This window comes from Anser brachyrhynchus, assembly GCF_964034855.1.
Source record: "Anser brachyrhynchus genome assembly, chromosome: 11".
Lineage (NCBI taxonomy): Eukaryota > Metazoa > Chordata > Aves > Anseriformes > Anatidae > Anser > Anser brachyrhynchus.
Genome location: NC_137706.1, coordinates 19,756,569 through 19,780,695, shown reverse-complemented (window position 1 = coordinate 19,780,695; position 24,127 = coordinate 19,756,569). Strand labels below are relative to the sequence as shown.

The window sequence follows — 24,127 nt, the reverse complement described above, 5'->3', positions numbered from 1 at the left end:
GGCTGAGACCCCAACCGGGCGCTGCCGGGCCCAGCCCGGCCGCTTCTGAGGGGGCTGTGGGGCCGGTATCTGTGGGGAGCGGGCTCGGAGGGCTGTGGGGAGCGGGCCCGTCCCCGTCCCCGTCCTCTCCGGCAGCCCCGGCCCAGCCCGGCCCCTTCCAGCCGCGGCCTCGTCGTTCCGGGGACCGCTTTGTGCGGCGGACCCATGGCGGCCGGGCGGGCTGGGGGTGAGCGCGGGGGAGCCTGCGTTCCCCCTTCCCCGGGCACCTCCACCACCACCTCCTCTACCTCCAGCACCACCGGGGCCGCAGGGATGGGAATCCACGAACCCCCCCCGAGTCGTCCCTGGGGGGAGCGGGGAAGGCTCCGTGGGGAGGGAGCGCTGAGGAGGGGGCTGCCCTCTCTGGGGTCCCCGGGCTTCTCGGGGGGTCCCTGCCGCTCCTCTGCCCGCCGAGGTTCGGCCTAGGCCAGGCACGCTGCTTTCAGGCACTCCCAGCCACCCAGGGGCAGATCCTGCACTTTTGGTTCATTTTCTGCCATAATCTGTGCTAAAACCCCTGTTTTGGGCATAAAACTTCATCGTGGCTTCCCCTTCTGCAGAGGGCAAGGGTTGGTGTGGGGTGAGCCTCGCAGGGTCAGGGCAAGACGTGTTGCCCCATAGCTGGTGTTTAATAATTGTTTGTGGCCTTTTTTTGCTGTCATGTAGTGGATCTCCGTTCTCTGCCGTGGTAGCTGAGAGGAGCAGCTCATCATGCCGACGGTGGTGGTGATGGACGTGTCGCTCTCCATGACACGGCCGGTGTCGGTGGAGGGCTCCGAGGAGTACCAGCGGAAACACCTGGCGGTCCACGGCCTGACCATGCTCTTCGAGCACATGGCGACCAACTACAAGCTGGAGTTCACGGCCTTGGTGGTGTTTTCGTCGCTCTGGGAGCTGATGGTGCCATTTACAAGAGATTACAACACGCTGCAGGTAGGGTGCGTGAAACCCCAATGCAGTCAAGTTGTCAATATTTAAAAAAAAAAAAGTTATGAGATTTCATATTGTTCTGTACACAGGATCTTAAATAAAGCATTTTATCCTTATTTTAAAGATAGGTGAAATCAATGCGTGTGAGGTGTTTCGCTACTTAACAAATCATACCTTTGCAGGTGACCTCTGAAGCATTGTTAATTAAGTTAAAAGTAGGGATGGAGAAAACCAAGAAGAAAGGGCTGAAGGTTTTGTGACATACTTTTTTCTGTAGTTGTTGATTTACTCTTGATAAATGATGCAGCAGACACGAGCATTTAGAAAGGTTTTGAGTCCAGTGATTTGGTAGAGAGAAGATGTTTCTAACAGTGCATAACAGTTGAAACAGGGTGAGAATGAGAACAAAGGGATTTTAGGCCTTGCAGATGTGTTGGGAAATGGAGAGACCATGGAAAAGATAGAGTCTGAGAGAGAAATTTGATGTGAATGCTGTAAGGCACTGAAAGTTTCAGTCCAATAAAAATTGTAAATGTGTAGCTGGTTGTCATATATACTATTAAGAAGGAATGATACGTCACTGTCATAGGTCACCGTGTATTTATTAGGTTTTCAGTTGTGCAACAGATTTTACAAGATACTCTCTGTTAGGTTTTTATTTTACCATTTGAATGCCGGTACATTCTCTTTGGGTAATTTTTCCCTCCTCTGGGAACTTCTGAAAGCCAAGAATTCAAGCAAGCTCCCCTAGCACGTTAGTTTTACAGCTGCACCCTTCTTACTATGCGGTGTTAAGTGTGAAGTTTTCATTTTAAGAAGAAAAGCTGGTTTACAGTTATAGAAACAGGATATGAGTTTTGGATTCTGTTACTCTCTGCTGAAGTGTTTTCATGAGACGAGCTCCTTGTAGCCTACTTTCTGAATCTGTGAGAAGTTGGAGTTATTCTGACTCCTGGGAGGATTTTCTAAGCTAAATTCCGTTGAGCTGCATTGTGAGGCCACTAAACCTGGGGCTCTGAAGTGTCACGTCTTCATGGTGTTTTCAGTGGGCCTATGTGCAGGAAAGAAATATGACTCACTTTGAGCAATGAGGTGGTGGTTTGCAGTATGTTTGGAGCTCTTTGGCTGGAATGTTCAGGAATGCAAAAGGTTGTTATTGCTCATATATTACAGAGTAGAATTGGAAATTAATACTTCAAGTGAGACATTGATTCAGATTTTTATTTTCCTGTTTTTCTTTGAGATGTGATTTTTTTTTTTTCTCCCAAAGTTGCTAGATAGTAGAGTTCCTTCAAAGCCAGCTGTTGTAGTTGTCTCATGATACTGTTCACAATTTCTTCTCTCTCTTTTTAATCTGTGCAGGTCGTATGTTAGCATATAGCCTGTTGTATTGTGTTGCAATGCAGTTGTGTTACAAAGCAAACATACTGGCTTGCCACAGAACTGTGAATATTTTTTCTATGTTTGCTAGTAGTGATATTTCACCCAGCAATAACCGTGGTGTTTGTTTTTACAGGAAGCTCTAAGTAACATGGATGATTACGACAAAACCTGTTTAGAGTCAGCACTGCTTGGGGTTTGCAATATTGTTCAACAAGAATGGGGTGCAGCAATTCCTTGCCAGGTATGTTTGATTTTTCACTGTTCACAGGATGTAGCATATCCTTAATACTCCCTGTAAGTTGCAGAAGGAAATGTAAATATAATGTGAAAACTTTGAATACTCAGAGGCATTCTGGTACTAGAGGAAGATGAAGAATTAGTATTTTAGATATATCTGGAATATGAACAGAAAGTAGTATTTATTAAAACATCAAGAAGTGAAAAACTAGACAGTTCTTTCCACTACAACACCACATCGGACAGAAAAGTGTTCTGCGTATCAGTGATGTTCCCTTTACACACCTGTAAGCTGTAAAATCTGACTCAGAAGTACTCTTTTGAAGGCTTGGCATTTGATCTGGATGTGGTGTTCTTTCCCAGGACCCTTGGTCAGTTTGGAAGGAGTATAGTCACACCTACAGTAACCTTTCTGCTCTGGTACCTGATGGTTTCCAGGGCTTCTAACAGTTCCAGGTCTCAGACGACAGCACAGAGTACAGCTGAGTGTGTTTTGATCTGTCTTCTCTCCCTAGTGAGTCATTCAGCGTGCATCTGCTCGCACACTCCATCCAGCCTTTGCAGCTCTCAGCCTTCTGAATTTGCTGTCTCTTACGGCAGAGTCTGCTTTTAGCCCTCAATTTTCTGAGATACTAAGAGCCTGTTGCTCTTTGGGTTAGGATATAAATTCAGTAATTTTGCACCTCAGTGAGCTAGGAACATCTCACAAGCAATATTCCTTTAGGAGAAAGAGGATAGAAGTTGATTGTCTAGACAATGCTTCGTAATCTAACCAGGATAAAAGGCACCATGGAAAAGTAGTTATTCAACACAAAGAACTAGAAAGATGTAAAAGCCAAGCATAGATTAGATCTCAACAATTTTTTCTCTCATTTGTGTCATGATTTGCTGTACTGGAACTTCAGGTTATTGGGTGATGAAAGGCAGCGGGGAATGTACTGTGCAGAATTTTGTAATAGTAAAAAGCATTGCTGCTGAGCAACGGTTCAGATGGGTAGTGGGGAGACTGAGGATTAAGAGAGAGTAAAAATCTGGCTGTAACAGATGCCCGCTGAGCTCCAGTTGGATTTGATTTTCCTTACCTCTCAGCCAAAAAATAATGCCTGGTGTAGCTGTGCAGCATTGAAAGAGCAGTTATTTTACTCCTCTGGAAATGACTGGGTCTCAGCTGTGTGTGTAGAATTCCATTATTCAAGGTAACCTATTAGGGCAGATTGCTACAAGAAGTGACAATGGACTTGCAATTAAATGGAAAAATGTCTATTTTAACCTTCATAGTTCTGCTGCAAAGTGTGAGCATACTGCAGCTGTATTTGTTAGCAAAGAATTACAGTCATTAATACTACCTTTTTATGGCTTCTGTGGTCTGTAGTGGAACTTGGGTTGCCTTCCAGCATCTGCAAAGAAGTGATCATAGTTGGCCTTTATCTTCCATCCAAAGGTAAACCTGAAGTTCCCAAATCCACTAGCAGCAGACTGCTTTTTTGGCTGTGTAATCACGACAGTTCTAGTGTACATTTAAAACTGGCTATGTTCTTGCACAGCACGGTGTGTTTCTAGCCATAGAATTCAATTTTCAGTGCAACTGCCTAATTGCAATGAAACGTATATTTATCATGCACGTAATTTAATTGCAATGGTTAAACCTATCATTTCTCATTTATGTGCCTGCTTCTGGAAACTTTACTCATGATTCTTTAGTCAGCTCAGCGGAGGAAATGCCCAAGTGAACAGGGCTTTTCAGAATAGAAGCTCATGCTGCTAGGAAGACTCCTGAAATGTATGTAGTTGTCCTCCACAGGTAGAAACACGTCTCTATTTGGAAATGCTAATCTATCCTCTCTCGTTCAAGGTTGTTCTCGTCACTGATGGCTGCTTGGGGATCGGCAGAGGCTCCCTACGACACTCACTAGCTACTCACAACCAGAGGAGTGAAAGCAACCGATTTCCACTGCCTTTCCCATTCCCGTCCAAGTTGTATGTCATGTGCATGGCAAATCTTGAAGAGGTGATGCCTTTAACATATGCTTTTTTTCATCGTTACACTGGATAATTATTATTCTTATCTGATCTAATGATCATGTCAGCCCAAAACGCACTTTTGCATTCTTTTCTTCTTAAAAATTAAATCGTCTTGAAGGAGCTAGAAACTTAGAATTACGAATAAAACACTAATATTTAAGGTATTCCGGTGGTCTTAAAGACTGAGAACTTCTGTGATTATTGGTTGCTTTTTGAAGCAGAACCTAATATGAAAAAGCAACGTATTTTATGTTTCTGGGTCAAATACTGCATTTGCTATAATATAAATGCAACATAAGGAGTACGTTTTCTGGGAGAAAAAGAATATTGGTTTATGCAGAAAGAAGTAAGATAAAATTTTACTGTGTTGCGTATATTTTCTGAAAACACACTGGTTAAGAAAAACATAGTAAAAAAGCTTAACAAAAACATTTCACTTTATGCTTGTACAGCTTCAGAGCACAGATTCCTTGGACTGCCTGGAACGGCTCATAGATTTAAACAATGGGGAAGGGCAAATTTTTACCATTGATGGACCACTTTGCCTGAAGAATGTCCAGTCTATGTTTGGGTTAGTAGACTTTTAGATAATACGCTTTTGGGAAGGTTTCCAGTTAGTATCTGTAAAGGAAAACAAACGTAACAAAGATCTGATGATATGGGGTATTGTTTTTTTTCTTTTAGCGTATGATCTTGTTAACTAAATTTTAATCTTGACCTTTGTTGTTCAGGGTCAGTATTTATTTTAATCTTCTGTAACCAAACCATAAAATCTGTTATGATTGGCAGGTACAAGTTACTATTTTCCAGATGACTTGTTAATTTGCCATCAATATGATAATGTGCTGCTTTGTTTCATAATTTGGCAATGCCAGAACTGACTGTAGTCACACACACAAGTTTTGGGAGCTTAGTTAGCATGCTTTAGACAAACTATTTTCATTTGATATGTATTATTTTTTCCTTAATGCTAACTGATCTTGTTCTAGAAAGCTAATAGACCTGGCTTACACACCATTCCATGCTGTTCTCAAGTGTGGCCACTTAACATCTGATGTGCAAGTGTTTCCCAGACCAGAACCTTTCATTATAGATGAGGAAATAGACCCCATTCCTAAAGCAATTAATACAGGTAACGTTTTTTTTTTTTATTGCTTTTTACTTAAGTCTGTTTGATTTCTACCTTTTCACTACCATCTCTTTTCCTGTACAGTTACTGTTGCACCCACTTTCTCTTTGTGAAGATCAATCACTGATTATGTAATTTCTTGGTATATATGGCTCCAGGGGACGAAAACCTCATCCTGTTTCAGACATGTGTACCTGGTGAAAGGGCTGGAGTAGAGCAGAGGCACTTTTAAAACTTAGCAAGCCAATTTCTAGGGATAGAGACTGTGGAAGAGAGCCACAGGCTGCTTTCCACAAATACCTTCATAAGATTAACAGAGGATTAAAGTAGTGTGTTGGAGAAGGGGCTGTATTTTTATATTAAAGTTGCCATTATCAGAAAGACCCCTTGTTCTCAGATGAGACAAACTAACATCTTTCTGGAGGCCTCTTCAGGGAGTCCACTAGGAGTAAAGTTGGGAAGAGTTGGTGAGACAGACGCTTTATAAATCTCACCATGTACTTGCACTGTCCTTATTGTTTGTCATCCTAGCATTTCTCACCAATACTGGCTTATTTTTAAAAACAATTTTGCAAAGAAAACCTTTCTCAGGTTTCCCGTTACTGGACGCTGCACCCATGAACGGCAGGTAGTCTGTAGCTAGTCCATGCCTGTGACTTGTGAATGGGTAGGTACACACCCCTTGGAGAGAACACACTGAGCTTCACTGCTGTGTTTCAAGAGTGAAGTTTCAATTGTAGCATCAAAATTGCTCACATATTCATGTACGTATGAATGTTTGTCATATTAACACCTAGAGACCTCAGTCAAGGTTAGGATTCGGTTGTGCTACCTTAGTCACCACTTCAGAAACAGCAGTGTAAGAAGTGGTGATGTTAAACTGACTGAATACATTCTATTTCTAATTTTTCTAATTTTTTCTAATTAGACTTAAACCTGTTTTCTCCCCACAGATCTAGAAATTGTTGGGTTTGTAGATATAGCTGACATTTCTAGCCCTCCTGTCTTATCCAGACACTTGGTGCTGCCTATTGCACTTAACAGAGGTAAGCAAATTGTCTTGCAGCAAAAACTGCTTTAAGCTTCCCCTGTAATGGCCATTGTGGTTTCAATTAGAAGCAAAAGTTTCACGCGTTATCAAAGTGCCAAATGTTTCTAAGGACACGTTTTCATGGTCACATTAAAATTAAAACCTTGGACACAAGCTCTGCCTTTTTTTTTGAATAGTGTGCTCTTCAGACAATTCACATGCACACAAAGAGGTGAATTAGTAGAGGGATCAGTGTCCTTATACCGTCATTATTAACAGAGCATACTGAACTAAAAACTACGAATAGTTATGGGTCATGAAGTAAGTGGTGCAAGATGAAGACTTAATGCCTGTTTCTAATTGCTTCTTGGAATGATTTGTTGTGAAAAATCTGATCTTAGTAACAAAAAGGTTGCTTAGTAGTGCTCGAGCATTAATTACTACTCACTGGGTCCAAGTATATATGTATCTTGTGTAGGCTGCAATGGTTAAGCATATCACTGACTTGCAGCTACTTGCCTGTATCAGTGTGTGCTAAGAAAGGTTTCCCATGTCCTTTTGTCATGGCCTTGGAGTGGAGTAAAAAGAAAGTGAGATTTCTCCTGGTAAAGAAGAATGAGAGCACCAGATGTGCTTTCATCTCTTTTAGTGCTCTTAGCCTGCTAGGCCTTTCACCTTAGAAGATGTTAAATCACAGCTGTATTCCAGCTGCTAAAACATTTCAAATTTCTCATAATTACCACAAATTGCATAGGAGAGGTGGACTTGAAATTCAGGATACTATAGTTTCAGAAGCAGCTGTGTTATCCATTGCCAGACTCTTGGTACTTTTGGATTTCCGTTCTCATTTCTTCGAAGCTGAGGTTTTGTTTGCAGGGTTATTTATGAACGTTGTGAAGTTTCGGGAATAGAATGCAATAGAATAATTATGTAACTTTATAGATTTTTATAACATTTGTCCCAACAGTTAACAGCTGTTTATTCTATAAAAGTATTAATTAAAGGCTGGCTTGTCCAACATGCCTGTTTTGATTCAGTCTCATCCAGCTGCAGCAGAGGAATTTGCCAGTCCCTGCCATTTCTATCTGCCTTTTATTGCTCTTTTACCTGGAATTACATGCCCTCCCCTCGGTTTGCTTGCATGCTGGGAATGAGTTGGGTAACTTGAACAAATAAAAAAGTGAGTCTTTGTTAACCCAACTCGTTTTGACTGACACAAGCTAGGGAGCGATTATACAGAGAGGCCTGTGAGTGGATCAGAGGAGACCTCTGACCAGGTAGCTGTAAGGTTAGAAAGCGGTAGTCTTTTCAGTCTTTGCTGCTGTGAGAAGTGCTGGTGGTTGTGTTCAGAAAGTCTAATAGTAAAATACCATCAGTTCTCACAATAGCATGGGTGTGGGGAGAACAAGAGCCTTTCTTAAGAAAGGAAAACACGCAAGCATTTAAAAAGTAGATTCATAGAATTGTGCTCTGTGTTGAAGATGCTTTATGGCAGAGGATACAGGGTGGTAAGCATCATGAAAATAGAACTTGTGAGACTGAATTTATTTTTATGTCATCTCTTTGTTTGCTTTCCTTCCTCAGAAGGTGATGAGGTGGGACCTGGGATCACAGACGACACCGAAGATGAGAATTCAGCTAATCAGATTGCTGGGAAAATCCCCAACTTCTGTGTTTTGTTACATGGGAGCCTGAAAGTGGAAGGCATGGTGGCTGTCGTCCAGTTGGGGTATGGAGCTGGATGTCTGCCTGAAGAATCTCTCTTACTCTGCTCATTTATGCTTTACTCTGTAAAGAATTCTCCATTACTCGGTAAAGCCATGGATTTTTAACAGTAGATATCTTTCTGCCAGTATAAATTACAAATACACATGTGGAAGGGAGACAAATTCTGGGTTAAGAGGGATATAAAGCTTTTTTTTCAGCCTTTGGGAATTGTTCTCTTCAATAGGCCAGAGTGGTATGGAATGCTCTATTCACAAGCTGATAGCAAGAAGAAATCGAACCTCATGATGTCACTCTTTGAACCTGGTCCCGAACCCCTTCCGTGGCTAGGGAAGATGGCACAGCTTGGACCTATTTCAGGTACTGGTTACACTCGTTTGAATAACTCTTGCGCATTCAGTATTTTCTTGTGTGAACGACCTGGGCAGATATTAATCACTAAGTCTTTTTCCTTTTTTCTTCCAGATGCAAAAGAAAATCCATACGGAGATGATGACAATAAGAGCCCTTTTCCCTTGCAACCCAAGAACAAGCGCAGTTATGCACAGAATGTTACTGTATGGATTAAACCAAGTGGCCTCCAGGTAACGATACGGGTTTTGGATTTGGTGCTTTACTATGAACAGCAGTAGCTATCTAAGCAGCAAATTGCAGTCTGTGTGTTGTCCATTTAATGTAATTGCTTTGTGTTTTTTTTATAAACTCTTTAAAATGTCATGATTAAAATGCAATCAGAAAGCTTATGCTGTTTAATGAAAGCCGCATCTCCAGTGTAGCATCTGGCTTAGTTTATTGGATTTAGTATAATTACCGTTTATGTTTCAGCCTTTGTGAGCTGCAGTCTTGTCAATGGTCAGGATTATTTATCAATATAGTTGGGGATTTTTTTCTGCAGCTTCCCCAACAGCTGCCAAGAATATTTTATTTGTTTTCTGCAGACTGATGTACAGAAGATCTTGAGAAATGCAAGGAAACTCCCTGAAAAAACTCAAACCTTCTATAAGGTGAGTAATGTTACAGGTCTGCCCGAATTTGATCTGTAGCGATAGTGGTGCATCTGACAGAGGAGCACATGCTGTCTGTGTCTGTGGGATCTTCTATGCTGGGATAGTAGGGCTCTGCAGACACACACAGTGTTCTGTAAAGAGTCATCGTGGGTCCATTTTACAGATTAGTGAAGGTTAGACAAGGGAGTCTGGTTTTCTGACATCGTATTATTCTCTGTCGGGGTGATGCAGACATACCATGTTTACAGGTGCTCCTCAGGATCCCTGCTGCTTTGATGGTGAACTTGTATGCAGATCTTACGCTATTGTCCAGGCAGAAATAGACCGAGGGAGCAGAGAGGAATAAGAGCACATATGTCATTCTGAATCTCAAAGTATCTCCTATGTTTTTTCTGCACGTGAAGCAGAAAAACACAAAATTCCAGGCACTCCTGGCCACATCGTAACAGTCTGTAATCTAGACTGTAGCTGGAAGTAATTGTTGGTCCTCTTGTAAGGGAAGTACTGAAGCAGTTTATTATTGTAGCCCCAGAGACTTGAAGAATGAATACGCTGACTAAATGCACACAAGCACTCATCACAGTTTACGGTGAAGAAAAATCAATACGCTTTGCTGGACGCTGTGGTTAGAGGCAGCAGTCAGTGAAGCCCAGCCTGGAAGCCACTCCCAGCTGGGACACAGGGGGAACAGGCAGGCACAATAGCTGAATGCACAGAAGGGTGAAGGAAGAAGTAAAGTGTTTCTAAGAAGGGATGAAGGGAAAACCAGCTGTTTAGCTGTGCCACTATAACCCTCAGCCCTGAAACATTTTCATGTCATGAGCAGCTGGGCAGTTGCCAGCAGCTCTACTGATTACTCAGGTTATTTTCCTTACAGTGAATAAGCTTGCCTTTAAAAAAAAAAAAATAAAGGGTCACAGTAGCTTTGAATTTTTGTTTTTTGCAGGAACTTAACCGTTTACGAAAGGCAGCTCTGGCCTTTGGCTTTTTGGACCTCTTGAAAGGTGTGGCAGACATGCTGGAGCGGGAGTGCACCCTGCTTCCTGACACAGCTCATCCTGATGCAGCGTTTCAGCTCACGCATGCTGCTCAGCAGCTTAAAGTGGCAAGTACTGGGGCTTCTGAATACGCTGCCTATGATCATAACATTGCTCCACTGCAGACAGACTTTCCCAGTACCGGCACTGAAAGAATGTGAAGTCTCCGATTTGGGAACTTCTACAGATTAAGACTCAAAGTGTTCAAATTTTCTTGTCCTGTTTACTTTTTTAGGGCCTCTTTAATTACAGGTTGGAGAACTTCTGTTCAAACAGGGGCCCTTTATTTGCATCAATGCTTTCTTAAGTGTAGTTAGTCTGTGGTGGCTTCAGTCAGGCCTGGAAACTAGAACGTGTCCCAGGGTTGGTCACTGTATTGGATGATGGGTGGAAATTACTTAGTACATGCGAGGAGAGAAAGAAAATGCCATCACAGGCCTCACTCCTTGTGGCTTTTGGCCTCCTAAGACTCCCAAGAATGTGGTTACTAGATAACTGAAATCACTGGCAAAAGTGTCCTAAAAGGCAGCTACTATTATTTTATACATGGATTTGATCAGTCCAAAGAAAACGTGTGAGAATCACTCTGCAAATTCAGATACAGAGCTAATTTCAGGGTGTTCTCACTGATCAGGTGCCCACCGTGAAAGCTAGCCTGTACTGCAGTAACAAACATTATCACTGGCACTGCAGTGCTGATACTTGTGAAAGTAACTTAATCTTTTGAGACAAATTTTTTTATTTGTGTAATATTAATAAAGAGTAATTCTTCAGGAAAACTTAAGTTGGTTTTGTTCCATTTTCATAGCAACCTCACTGGGTGCATGCTTAGGCATGCACAGGCTTAAAACATCGACCTGGTGATGGTTGGATGTCAGCTCTTTATCATGAGCATTGAGTAATAAATTATACAACTTAATGCATTCAGGGAAAAGAGCAAATAACTGAACTTAAAGCAAAATTTGGTTGTAAATCTTTATTAATAGAAACACATTCTTTCTGAAGGACTAAAACTCAGTAGTGTAAGATCCATTACAGCTCGCACTAGGTACCACAATTTCACTGAGAAGTATCATGTATGAGTACATATGGATTTTATAACAGAAGTTTAAATGCCCAGTAATTAAAGTATGAAAGTGATCTTTGCTGTTCCAAGTCAGCTAATTCAGTCCTTTGACATACTTCAAACATACGTACAGTGTGTGCTGTAGTGAAAGTGTGTAAATTATGCTCAGCTCTTTTGAGAAAGTTACCTGCACTCTTCTTTGCAACTGAGCCTCAAGTACCTCTAAAGAGAAATTGCATCATGCCTCTTGTTGACAAAACACAATTGTGAAATGCAGTGTGGAGCTTGTACCAGCTCTTTGTTATAATCTCTTTTTAACGTGTTTCCTTTCTTTACAGTAACAATCACTGGGGCCATGTCACAAATAGTAAGCTGTTTGTTACCTTTAAGTATAGAAAATAACTTTCTGGAGGATTCATGTCATTTTACAGTAGAAAAAGGTAATGCAAGTAGTAAGATGGCACTATGCTAATCTCAGCTTCAGTGCCTGATCTGGATTGCTGGCTTTGCTTTGCATTTCCCTGGGGGAAGCAGCAGTTGTGAAGCAACCTGTTTATAACCCCAATGTGGTTTTAGAGGATGCTTGCAGAATACTTTCTAAACTTCGTTAAAGGGGCCAGAGGGGTCTGGAATCAATTGGAGGAGGCTAGGTGTCAGAAGGGCATGCTGAAATGAAGTCAACTGAAACAAAGGTTTCCAGGTGAGAGACAGCATGACCTGGACTGGGAGGGGAACAGATCTTGTTGTTATTTAAAGCAAGCACAGAGGAAATAGGGTCCCTTCAAGCCCTATGCAGGAGCTCCCTTACTGAGGTTTGATCTATGATATCACAATAATAGATGATTTATTTGACCCACCACCTCCATCCCAACAGGGAACAGCCAACAAAGCACATACACCTGTTTATTAGCCGTACCCCTAAGTTTTAATTAGAAAAGCAGTCGTTGTTGCCTTTCCAAAGGCTATAAATACAGGAGCTACAGCCCTGGCAGGAACGATCAGAGGTGTTCAGTCTCCCAGGGCAGTTCCAGATTTTCCCTTTGCATGAGTGGGAGGGAGTTGTTCTGGGATTCACATGCTAGGAGAAAGCTGGTACCTATGTTTCCTTGTTTCCTTATTTTTCAGTGCTTGCGTTATCAATCAGGAAAGCATTTCTGACTGTGGGACGGAGCAGCAGCTTCCTTTTCCTACTGACTGCTACAGGTATATGGGTGTTGCTATGCTCCACACAGTGTCCCTATTCCATTCGGGCTAAACTAGAAACAGATTAAACTGGTATGTAGCATTTAAATTGACATCAGCCAGCTACTTCTGGTTTTAATTCTGCAACATCAGAAGGCTGCCTAAGAAAAGACGGCGTGAGGGCTGAGCAAGTTTACCCCTACCGTTAATATACACCCAGACACTGTTGACAGTGGTCTCAGACTGTGCTCCTCGTGCCATCACAAAGCCCCCCAGGAAGAGCATGGGCCAGCCAGTAGTATATCCCAACATCAGAAGCCTTATCTGCATGCAATATTGAAAGAGCAAATATCCAATTAAAAGATAAACGCTATTTCTATTCAGTGCTGCTCCACTGTTTATAAGCATATTATATGCAGATAATTGGATTTCTTCCTAATATGGCAGTTCATAGGATACAAGTTTAAATGTAACCGTTCAATGGTAAATGTCATGCATACATATGATTGAAAGGGAACAAAATACAGTATATGGGAATGTTACCTGAATTCACTATGAAATCATGGAACAGAGTATGATCATTTAATTTTACAAAATTCTTTAAATTACAGTGGGTAAAACCATAAGAATTAGAGGCTTATCTTTTCATTGAGATAAGTTAAATAAGAAAGCAGTGCAGTCCTCCTTTACTTCATCTTTCTCTTCTTTGGTCCAAGGTGCTGTTTCCTTTGCTTGTAGAGATAACGGAAGTTTACAAATATCCCTGAAAAAAAATGAAGTGTTTAGGTTGGACACTATTGCATCACTTTAAAGCTAGATGGCTGTACCAAATTAAAAAAAATAGTAATAATAAACACACAAGGGTTTAGGAGCATACATAGCGTTGAAAGCTAATGCTAGTATTTTCTTGTTGGGTTAGGTGGGAGTTCCTGCACAGGTTGCTTGGTACTGAGGCTGCTCATTCAGAGGGTTGGTTTGTCACTTTTAAAAAGCTGCCAGCACCAGCTGTGCAGGGCTGAGAAAGGATCAAACAAGTGTTTCAGACTGAATCTCTCCTGAAGGTATTCTTTAGGCAGTGTTTGCAATAGGGAGAAGTCTAGTGAAAGTTCAGTTCAAAATTCTAGGTGAGATTCACCCTTCCTGACTGAAGAGACGTCTGGCTATGCAGACATACTGCGTGTGCATACTACAGTGGTATCTTGTGTTTAGAAATGTAACATAAGAAACCACATGAGGGTGATGCACTGTTCTTCTTTAAATATACCACTACTTAAAAAGCCTTCTATAAACAGTTTTAGTTTGGTACTATGTTTAGATTTCCTCTAAATCATTCTGAAGCTCAAATAACATGTGAAAGGGTGAAACTAAGCAATAGTGAGGTTATAAGTAATATGTAAAAAGTACTCTTTTAACCTGAGTCAGCCGTAGATAATGCTGCTAACCTGTTACCAAGGTCTCCTCCTCCTTAGGGGCTAACCAGTGCTAATTGTAGGTGCGTTCCCCTCATCTCTGACAACTTATATAAACAAGCAACAGGAAAGTGCTTAGCCTCAAGCAATTTTGTGCTGCACGATCCCAGAAATACAGAAATTTAACTTTTCTAAGAGAAATATACTTAATTAGAGGAAATTGGCCTTTTAATTTCAATAGTGAGAAATACAATTAAGTATCTTACCTAAAAACAAGGCTATAAGGTATAACTGAAGCAAGAATGAAAACTGGATTGTGACATTCAGTGGATTTGGCAATCCCAGACTAAATTTCCCTGTTTCACTGAAGATTGGAATGGACTGAATGAGACAGACAGCTGAAAACAGAAAGATGTAGTTATCAAACAAGTAGGATATACGGTTGCCTGGCCCCCACCAACTTTCTAAAGATGTTCCCTTATTTACTAGCTCTCATTACTTTGTGTGTTACTTTTGAACCGATTTTAAAGCTAACTTTAAACATGCAGTATGATGGTAAGCAGGTAGCTCAGGCAGTAGGCTATAAAAGTCTCAGCATGATAAACTTGTTTGGTGATACACTTTTTGTATGCGACTACTTGGCTGGCCAGGCCTGCACCAGCGGTATTTAACGTGCAGAAATGCCCACAGCCATGAAACAGGCATAGGCTTTCCTGTACCTGGAGTTGGGCAATGTGCTGCCTACTCCTGGCTCATAGAAGCAGGCTCTGACAGGTACGATTACAACACGTCTCTTACATCTGGAAGCTGAGCAGTGATATGCATGTTAAAAAATAAAAAAAATCCAGACCCGTTAAGACAGCAGAGTTCGCTGTGAAGCCGCCTCCCCTCTAGAGGAGGGGCAGCAAGAGGACTGGGGGCCCACCTCTCCAGGGAGCGCTTGCTCTCAGAGCAGCAAGGGAGCAGAGCCCCATCAGGCAGGCACCATGCCTGCCTCAGAACAGGCTGTGCTGCTTTCAGAGGAACAATCAGCCCCTGCCTGTCCTGTGGCAATGATCTACAAGGTAACATCAAAATCCGTAAGCTGGTGTGAACCCAAGCTAGACTGACCAAGTCAGGTCTAGCAGACAAAAGCAAATACAGTGCCTCGGATCAGCAGAGGGAAGCGAGCGTTGTCTTCCTGTAACGCTTGCAAGGTCTGCAGTGCACGCTTGGTCACTTTGTTCCGCTAACCTTTTGTTGCCTTTACTTTCCTCTCCAGTGCCCAAAACGATGACTTCTGTTCACATTAAATTGAGAAAATGTTTGGTTCAGTAAGAAAGATAAAAACGCTTACATTTGGTTCAGCTCAAAGCAAATGGCTATTTAGCTGTTACTCTATTCTATTACTTTTTAGTCCAGCAGCCAAACCAAAAATGGAGTTATTTGCCCAGCCTTAATTTTATTACAAATTTTTTTTTTAAATACCTTCAGCCAAGCCTCCTAAAGGGTAGAGAGGGATCCAGGTGGTGTAACGGAGCCAGGTAAGTGGTTTCCATTCAATACCAATGCATGAAAGCATGTAATATGGATACCTAAAGCCAATTCAGGGTGAGAAGAAACAGATACCATTTAAAATGCAAGCTGCTAACAGTACAGAATAGTCAACATAATTCCCAAGCAGCACAAGAATATTTTAAAAGTGCACACCATTATTTGGTAGTTTACAGAACTAATGCTGCTATTCTAATCATATGGATGAATTTCACTGCCTCACTTGCCTAATACACCTTTCAACATACTTTTCTTTTTAAAGAGAAACAGAGCACAGTGCACCTCACTTAATCATTCAAGTAAGCGAATGGTTAAGAAAGTAATCATTCAATCTAAGAATACTTCAACTAGAGGGCTGAATTTCCCAAAGGAAAGCAACAGGTTATCCTTGGTTCAGGGTAGTATTATGTTTTAGGCTCCCAGCTTTTGGCAGATGGAGCAACCTAGGGAAGGCTACAGCATTCTTGGGACGAACCAGATAGTTCTGCACACACCTGCTAAAGGAAAAATCCCACAAACCTGAACAGCTCAATGATACTCCAGAAATAAAACACGAAGAACACCACGGCTTTGCTCTGCATTTCCTCTAAGCTTCCCAGGACAACAAACAAAATAAAGTTTCTTCCAAATACCTGTTTAAGAAAAACAAATTAAGGAATACTCCCACCTTCCATCAAAAGAGGGAGCAAGGCCTTGCTGTCAGCAGTGTGCAGAATATGTTCTCTTCCAGCGTGAAACAGGTCTGTGCTCAGCACATAACCATGCAGCTGAGCTGTCACTTGCGTTTTTCAGCACACCTTTTTACTCTCTATCTAGGTCCATAGTACCTATTCTTAAGTCATCTAGCTTCATTTTTATTCACAACAACCACAATCAGGATAAAAAGGGCATCGGAACCAAATCAGAATCATGTACTTTTTGTCAACTAATTCTTGCTTTTGTTGTCCCAAAGTACCATACGCAGGTGTTGGAAGAAGAGAGCCTGCCACAACTAAGGCTGGGAACCTTGGATTTCTACCTCTAGAGTAACATTCTCTAGTTCAGTGCCGGTGAGGTTGTACCACTTATCTTAGGAGAGTCAAGACACTGAAGTAAAATACAGCTTTACTTTAAACATGGGAGGAACAAGGAGAAGAATCTCAAAATATTACCTGTATTATAGCAGGTATCAGCGGTGATCTGACTAGCCCTATTAGTGAGTTCACGACTTCCATTAATGCCAGGGTCTGACAGAAATACATCATGTCAGAAATAGTGTGAAATGTATCATAGAAGGAATCTGTAAGACAGAAAACCATTTTAAAGACAAATGAACGTTAACGTTCAGAAAGCTGGGGCAGCAGCATAGCTTTTGGTAACAGGATTCTATTTATATTTGAAGCAGCATTATGCGTAATTACACTTCATAGGCCTTACCTCGAAGTCCCAGCAGTTAGGCCAGAAGCACTGCTCAAGTGCTCTGTTTCACACACACAGGGATCAAGAGCTATTACAGTAATTACTACACAAAAAGTGATAGCGCTGCACTGCAACAGAATGAAGAATTCTCGCTTCAAAATATTTTGCCCAGGTCATTTTCAAAAATACTGATGTCGCAGTTAAGCGAGACATTCTCTTTCAACTGATTTCTTTAGTTGTAATCTTGGCAGAGTACAAGCATCTTTCATCAGAATACACAACTGTCATTTCAAGACAGCGTCTTCCTATCACTAACACTGTGATGGCTTTTGAGAGGCTTCTGTTGTGCACTTCAGTGGTGCATTTACTGTTTCGTTTCCTAAATGAGTCTTCCTTTAGACTTAACTATTTAGGAAGTATTAAAGACAACAATAGAAACAGAACAATCCCCTGCAATGTGAATAAAGTAGTGCTTATTACTTGCCTTTTCCTAAGATGAACAGTCGTACTGTCATGTTCACAAAAATCCAAGAGAATCCCAAAAACTGCACGAGATTATACATGATTAAGTATCCTTTCTTCAGGTGTTTGAAAGCTAAAATCAATAAACACATCAGATGAGCGGAGTACAATGGTAACACTCCTGCAAAGATTACAGCTGCAAACCAGGCTTTCAGTGAGAACCCAGAATACAAGAAGTGGAATTACTGATTGTGATAAAAGGGTAGCTGTGTGCATTGTGGGTTCTGCCTGCTTTTACCATCAACCGCTAGAGATGAAGTCTCGCTAGTCAGATTTTTAAATTTTACTGCATTTTTACTGAATTTCTAAATAGTGTAATACAAAGATCCCCCTCCAAGATGCACCAAGCCAGTCAGAATTGCTCCGTGAGAGTTGAGGTTCACATGTCTGAGCAACAGAAGCTTTCTAAACCCCACCTTACTAGAAAGGTACGGTTACTTACGGTCTTTTGGGACTCTGGATTCTATTTTCATTTTGCTAATCTTTTCTTCTTCCTTAAGATGAAGGATAAGGTTTTAGCAAGCGTTACTGTAATTAGCAACTGATTTGATAACTATCCTACTGCAAAGCTAGCAGCGGGTTTAAACCTCAGCTAAGCAGCCACTTGCTAGAAGGTTTAAATGTTCACCTGCATAAAACAGAGCACATTTCTCACCCAGAAAGAAGGCAGAGGGTGTTAACTGGTTACCCTACCTTCACTAGGTATTACGGTAGGTGCTTCTGCTGAAAAAAGCCAGTTGTTTTCTGTGTTAATTCTCAATTACTGCTGCTTCTCAGAACTGTTCCTTGAAACATTTCAAGACCCACCAGAGACCTGATGGGAACTGAGAGCATCGAGCCCTGGCTCTCTGCGTGCCCTTCACTGCTGCTTTCTGGCTTTTGGCATTGCAGCGGCCCTTTCTCCTCAGTGGCTGTAGAGGGGAACAGGGCAGCGTTTGTTTTTAAAAGTTAGCAGAAATGTGGTCTGCTCAAGTGTTTTCCAATGAATGGATCAGGACACAGGACTGCTAGGGCGCAGGGCAGGAGGTAAAAGTCTCCAGCTGCAGGCTCAGCCAGCACTGACCTAGTGTGCAGCCAACAGTTCGGATTAGAACTGCTGCTCCTTTTAGCCAGAAGTGCACCTTTTTCTGAATTCCTGCTAAAATCTGAGCTGCTTAACTAATTCTACCTGACATCCGTATGAAAAAGCATCAGCAGCGAGCACGCTAGGCAACTTCAGCTAAAGGAAGAACACAAGTTCACGTGCAGGGGAACGGCTATCCTTGCTCTGAAGCTGGCTGCACAAGCCCCACGTGCCCGCAGCACTGACCTTCTCCCTCAGTTCCATTTCAGCATCCGATTCATCTAACCAGCGGTCGAAGTCGGGAGCTAGGAAGAGCGGGCGCTTCTCCTGCTTGGTGAGTCTCTCCCACCAGTTACTCTCCTTCTTCTGCACGGTGATGTTCAGCTGCCTTTGAGTCACCCTGCACACGGGCTGAGGGCAGACACAAGAGCAGACATCAGCAAAAGCCCTAAGAAACAAGCTCCGGGACTGAACCGGTAACGGTAAGGGACTTGTGATTCGATCGTAACCAGCTGGAAAGCCTGCACAGCACCACTGCTCAGCACCGCTGCATCCCACCACACAGAGCAGGCACACACTGGCACTAGCCACCTGTACTGCCACCGTCAGATCCCTCTGCACCTCCAGCCCACGCCAGGGTGCTCTGCAGGAAACCGCTTCTTAAACGCAGCTGAAACTGATGCAGGAGAGCCATGACCTGCATTCGGAACTGAGCATGTTCTTCAGCACTCCTGTCAAGGCTGTCTGGATGCTCCCAGGACATCGGAAGGCTGCAGCTGTAACTCACAGCTGCTAACGCCTGCTCCGTGCCTGGCAGAGGCTCCATCTCTCGCTGGCGGCCAGCTCAGCGCCAGCGAGCGGCGCTCAAGGTGCGCACCAAAGCCAGAAGAGAAAACCCTGGAGAAAACCCTATTCCGTGGTCCCCACCAACTGTAGTCACCCAGATTTCAGAGTCGATCCTCCTCCAGGCACCCAGCCCCTTCCAAGGTAACTCCAAGTGACAACCAGACTTTTGGAAGGATGCTGCAGGGGCAGAGGCTTGCTGTCCGGGCCTGGCTCACAGCACCACAGGGACAAGCACGGGTGGCGGTGGTGCCTCTCCCCACGCCATGCACCTGCTGCTTTACAGAACAGGTGACAAACAGGCAGCCAGATCCTGGAAGCAAGGCACGTTAACTGTAGCTCCTACCAGGTATCCAATGGCAGACACGAGAAACCCGCCTGCTGACAGCAGAGCCGAGACCCAGGGCTTTTGGTGCTCCACCACACACCTCTTCGAGCCAGGCCTTCTTTCAGCGAGTGCCCGCTGATGCCTGGCACGCCTTTTCCCAGGAAGGTTCCAGTTCACCACTCGTTTCAGGAGTTCAGACCCCAGAACTTCACCCTCCAGCCCTCGGCTGCGTTGCACAGAGGGAACAATCTCTTCCCTGCCGAAGCAGCAAAGCCGAATCACAGCTCCTGGCACGACTGCTGGCAGCCAGAAATAAGCAGCACAAATCCTCCGCTGGGAGCAGAGTCCGGAGTTTCCCTGTGCCCCTGATGGCTTTGAGAGGTGAAGACAGACTTCACAGCCACCTGCAAGGGCTTGCCCTCCCAGCCAAGCTCTCTCTATCAGACTACAACAGCAATTATAACAACGTTTTGCAAGAGGACCTGCAATATCTGTACTGGCAACCTAAGGAATTTGCACAAGCCAAAAGCAACAGTTCCCATGACTTTCTCTTGTCTGGAAAAGCAGCCAGGAAACATCACACTGACACTGTACCACAGTGTTCCCCTCCTCTCCAAGGCAAGGTTGCATCAGGAAAATTATTGCCAGATTCTCCCATTATTTTGCAGCTTTAAATCCCTACTAAAAAACATAACTACCGTGTAACAGGTATGATAAACGTAAGGCCCTGTTTCTATTAAAATTTACCCATGCGAGCGCTAGCTCCAGTGAGATTTGCATTAAGGCAGAACAGTGGCTGAGCACAGGGACCGAGGACTGCCACAGACAGCATTTAGGTTGTCAGCAGTTACAGTCTCCAAGAAAATCTAACAGCATATTGTGGACTTCATGCACAGCCATCTTCCTTCCATATTTCTCAATATATTACCTTCCATTTCCAATAGTTACAAAAGAAAAAAAAATACCTACTTTAGGCTCGACTGGTTCTAGGAACTCGATCTGAAATTCGTAGATGTTGTCCCCTTTGGCACCATGACCCTGTGCTAAAAAACAAGAATTAACCATCAGCACGAAGGGCCTAGCGAGATCCACGCGCCTTGTCTGCAGAGGGTACTTTACACGCAGAAACATTCAACTTTTATTTTTAACAGCGCCTTCCCCTGCCTTGCTGGGAGGGAGGATGGAGCCCCAAAGCGAGGGGCCGCTCAGAGGCGCAGCGGCTGGGCTCAGCACCTCTGCACGGTGCTGGGAAAGCACCTGCAGTGCAAAGCCCGCAGAAGAGGAGCCCAAAAGGCTGCTCGTGCCCAGTGTGAGCCCAGCTGAAAAGCTGCCGTGCTGCGTGACCAGGGCGAGCGGTGACCGGTGGGAGTGAAACTTGCACGCCAGGTTTCCTTTCCACCCCTCCGTGCTGTAAACTGATCCTGAAGTGAGCGGATGCGCGGCCATACCCTATCGAATGGCCTGGCGGTGGCTCACCAGGGAGGCAGCATTTACCGGATTGTGGAGAAAACGACCAAATAAACGACCAAACCCCACTAAATGCAGCTACAGCACATCCCCAGCGCGCTGCAACCACCCGGCTGAAACAAAACGGCCTTTGGGGAAGGGATCTGCTTTACCTGCCAAATTGCGCGCTAGTTCCTGGTGCACACCTTTGATAACGCTCACAAACGAGGTCTTTATGACAGGAAAAGGGCTGTGCTGCTGGGGTTGGGGTGAGGCAGAGAGCAGAGGTGCGGGGAAGTGTCCCTGACATTTAAATGCACGGTGGGATGTTTTCCCTAATAGATAAGATATGGCTGAGGGTGGAACGCCGGGGTCCGTGCGTGGGCGCGCTTCGAGGCCTATGGTCTGTGCCCGGCATGCAGGGAATTGCGGGCGAGGGCCGGCCACCTACCTCTGAAGTGGAGCACGTTGTCGGTGATGGTGATGTCCGGGTTCTGGGGAGAGAGGAGAGCTTTGGAGGAGGGCCCGGGCGGGCAGCGTGCCCTGTTACCGTTCCCCCTTCCCACCCCTCTGCACCCAGCCGGTACCGAGAGGAGAGCACGGTGCCTCGGGGGGACACCGGGACCTGCTGCTACTGCTCCTGCCCTGTTCACCCGCACCCCGATCCCAACCTCACAGTGATCCCACCACCGCCACCCTCACCCCGATCCCGTCGTCACCTCGATCCCACCACCAGCGATCCCACCACCACCCTCACCCTAATCCCACCTCAATCCCACCACCCTCACCCCAATCCCACCACTACAGATCCCAGCACCACAGATCCCACCACCCCCCTCACCCTCATCCCACCCCAATCCCACCACCACTGATCCCAACCCTCGCCCCAATCCCACCCTTCCCTCGATCCCACCACCGATCCCGCCACCACCACCACCTCAATCCCCCCCTCACACCGCTCCCCCCCTCACCCCAACCCCAATCCCAATCCCCACCCCCCCGCCCTCCCCCGAGCGGCGGCCGCCCCCGGTGCCGGTGGCGGTGCGGTGCGGGTACCCGCACGTCGCTGAGCTCCACCCGCAGGTACAGCTCGCCGTGCCGCTGCGCCCAGTGCACGTGCGGCCGCAGGCTGGGCTCCGCCATGGCGCCCCCCAGCCCGCCCGCCGCGGGCCCGGCACCAGGCACCAGGCGGCGGCTCCCGGTGCGCCTGCGCCGTGCTCGCACGGGGCGGGAGGGCGGCAGTGCGCCTGCGCGCTGCGGGGCTGAGGGAGGCAGGGAGGGAGGAGGGGCTGTGGTGGTGAGGTGTGCTGTGTGGTGGCTCCGCGCCGCTTTATGGCTGGTTCATCCCCCTGAGGTGGTCTTGGGGATGGGGAGCCGCTCCCAGCCGCGTTCTGAAGGGGGCCGGGGCTCGGCTCGCTCTCCCGGGGCTGTAAGCCCTGAGCTGCCCGTAGTTGGGCTGGGAGAAGGGCCGGCTGTGGGAATTGGGGTGTAATCCCTGTGGGGCGGGGGGTGTCCCGCTGCCCCGTGCCCCGTTTGGGGGCGCTGATCCCCCAGGGCCCGCCGAGAAAACCCCAAAACTGGCGGCACCGCGGCACTGCCTGCCCGGGGAGGCACCCGCAGCGAGAGGGCCTCGGTGGCGGTCAGAGGGACACGCACCTACAGAGCAGCGGCTCTGCTTTACGGGGGGAAAGCAAATATATGTTATATATCTGGGATAGAATAGGTACATTTATATTATATACCTGTGCTGCAACCTGCGGGTGCCTTGGGCTCAATGTGTGTCAGCCCCAGCGTTGCACACCGGGTTGTTGCACACCTCAGTGTTGTGCACTGGGTTGTCGCACGCCCCAGTATCACTCACAGGGTTGTTGCATGCCCTGGTGTTGTGCATGGGGTTGTTGCACGCCCCAACATCACACACAGCGTTGTTGCATGCCCCAGCATTGCACACCCAGTAGTTGCATGCCCCGGGGTTGTCCGCAGGGTTGTTGCACACCCCTAGCATCATGCACGGGGTTGTTGCATGCCCTGATGTCACTCACAGGGCTGTTGCACGCCCCAGTGTTGTGCACAGGGCTGTTGCACACGGGGTTTTTGAGCTCCCGAGCATCGTGCATGGGGTTGTTGCACGCCCTGGCATTATGCACGGGGTTGTTGCACACCCTGATGTCACTCACAGGGCTGTTGCACACCCCAATATCACTCACAGGGTTGTTGCATGCCCTGGTGTTGTGCATGGGGTTGTTGCACGCCCCAGCATCACACACAGTGTTGTTGCACGTCCCAGCATTGCATGCACAGTAGTTGCATTCCACAGGGTTGTTGCACGCCCCTAGCATCGTGCACAGGGTTGTTGCATACCCTGATGTCACTCACAGGGCTGTTGCACGCCCCAGTGTTGTGCACAGGGCTGTTGCACACGGGGTTTTTGAACTCCCGAGCATCGTGCATGGGGTTGTTGCACGCCCTGGCATTATGCACGGGGTTGTTGCACGCCCTGATGTCACTCACAGGGCTGTTGCACGCCCCAGCATTGCACGCAGGGCTGTTGCACACCGCAGTGTCGCGCACGGGGTCGTTCAACTCCCCAGCATCGTGCACGGGGTTGTCGCACGCCCTGCCGTTACGCACGGGGTTGTTGCACAGCCCGGTGTCACGCACTGGGTTGTTACACACCTAGTGTTGTGCATGGGCTTGTTGCACACGGGGCTGTTGCACACCCGGCCTCACGCACGGGGCTGTTGCACACCTAGCGTTGCACACCGGGGCTGTTGCACGCCCCAGCCGCGGCCCGGCAG

The 24,127-nt window shown here is 45.6% G+C and overlaps 2 protein-coding genes across 5 annotated transcripts; one reads left to right on the top strand and one right to left on the bottom strand.

Annotated features, from left to right (window-relative positions):
* Positions 1-5: 5 nt before the first annotated feature.
* INTS14 (integrator complex subunit 14) lies at positions 6-11,323 on the top strand. Of its 2 annotated transcripts, none has more exons than XM_080551510.1 (12): positions 6-226; positions 706-972; positions 2,486-2,593; positions 4,442-4,597; positions 5,064-5,182; positions 5,601-5,743; positions 6,694-6,786; positions 8,355-8,499; positions 8,722-8,855; positions 8,961-9,079; positions 9,434-9,499; positions 10,449-11,323. In XM_080551510.1, the coding sequence occupies exons 2-12, from the start codon at positions 751-753 to the stop codon at positions 10,698-10,700; spliced, it is 1,557 nt and encodes a 518-aa protein (XP_080407636.1). In that variant the 5' UTR covers positions 6-226; positions 706-750; the 3' UTR covers positions 10,701-11,323. The 2 variants fall into 2 exon arrangements, with proteins under 2 accessions (XP_080407636.1, XP_080407637.1); XM_080551511.1 differs by lacking the exon at positions 6-226 and adding an exon at positions 274-619.
* Positions 11,324-11,500: 177 nt separating this feature from the next.
* HACD3 (3-hydroxyacyl-CoA dehydratase 3) lies at positions 11,501-22,571 on the bottom strand. Of its 3 annotated transcripts, none has more exons than XR_013938112.1 (12): positions 22,386-22,571; positions 21,781-21,823; positions 20,853-20,926; positions 18,959-19,123; positions 18,092-18,143; positions 17,612-17,722; positions 16,881-17,008; positions 16,249-16,361; positions 15,664-15,770; positions 15,343-15,475; positions 14,463-14,594; positions 11,501-13,550 (listed from the first exon to the last, which is right to left on the bottom strand). XR_013938112.1 is itself a non-coding variant. In XM_080551527.1 (11 exons), exons 1-11 carry the CDS (start codon positions 22,470-22,472, stop codon positions 13,474-13,476), a joined length of 1,089 nt encoding a protein of 362 aa, XP_080407653.1. In that variant the 5' UTR covers positions 22,473-22,565; the 3' UTR covers positions 11,501-13,473. The 3 variants fall into 3 exon arrangements, 1 of the variants encoding a protein (XP_080407653.1); XR_013938113.1 differs by having other exon boundaries at positions 15,430-15,475; positions 22,386-22,569; XM_080551527.1 differs by lacking the exon at positions 15,343-15,475 and having other exon boundaries at positions 22,386-22,565.
* Between the last annotated feature and the right edge of the window lie 1,556 nt (positions 22,572-24,127).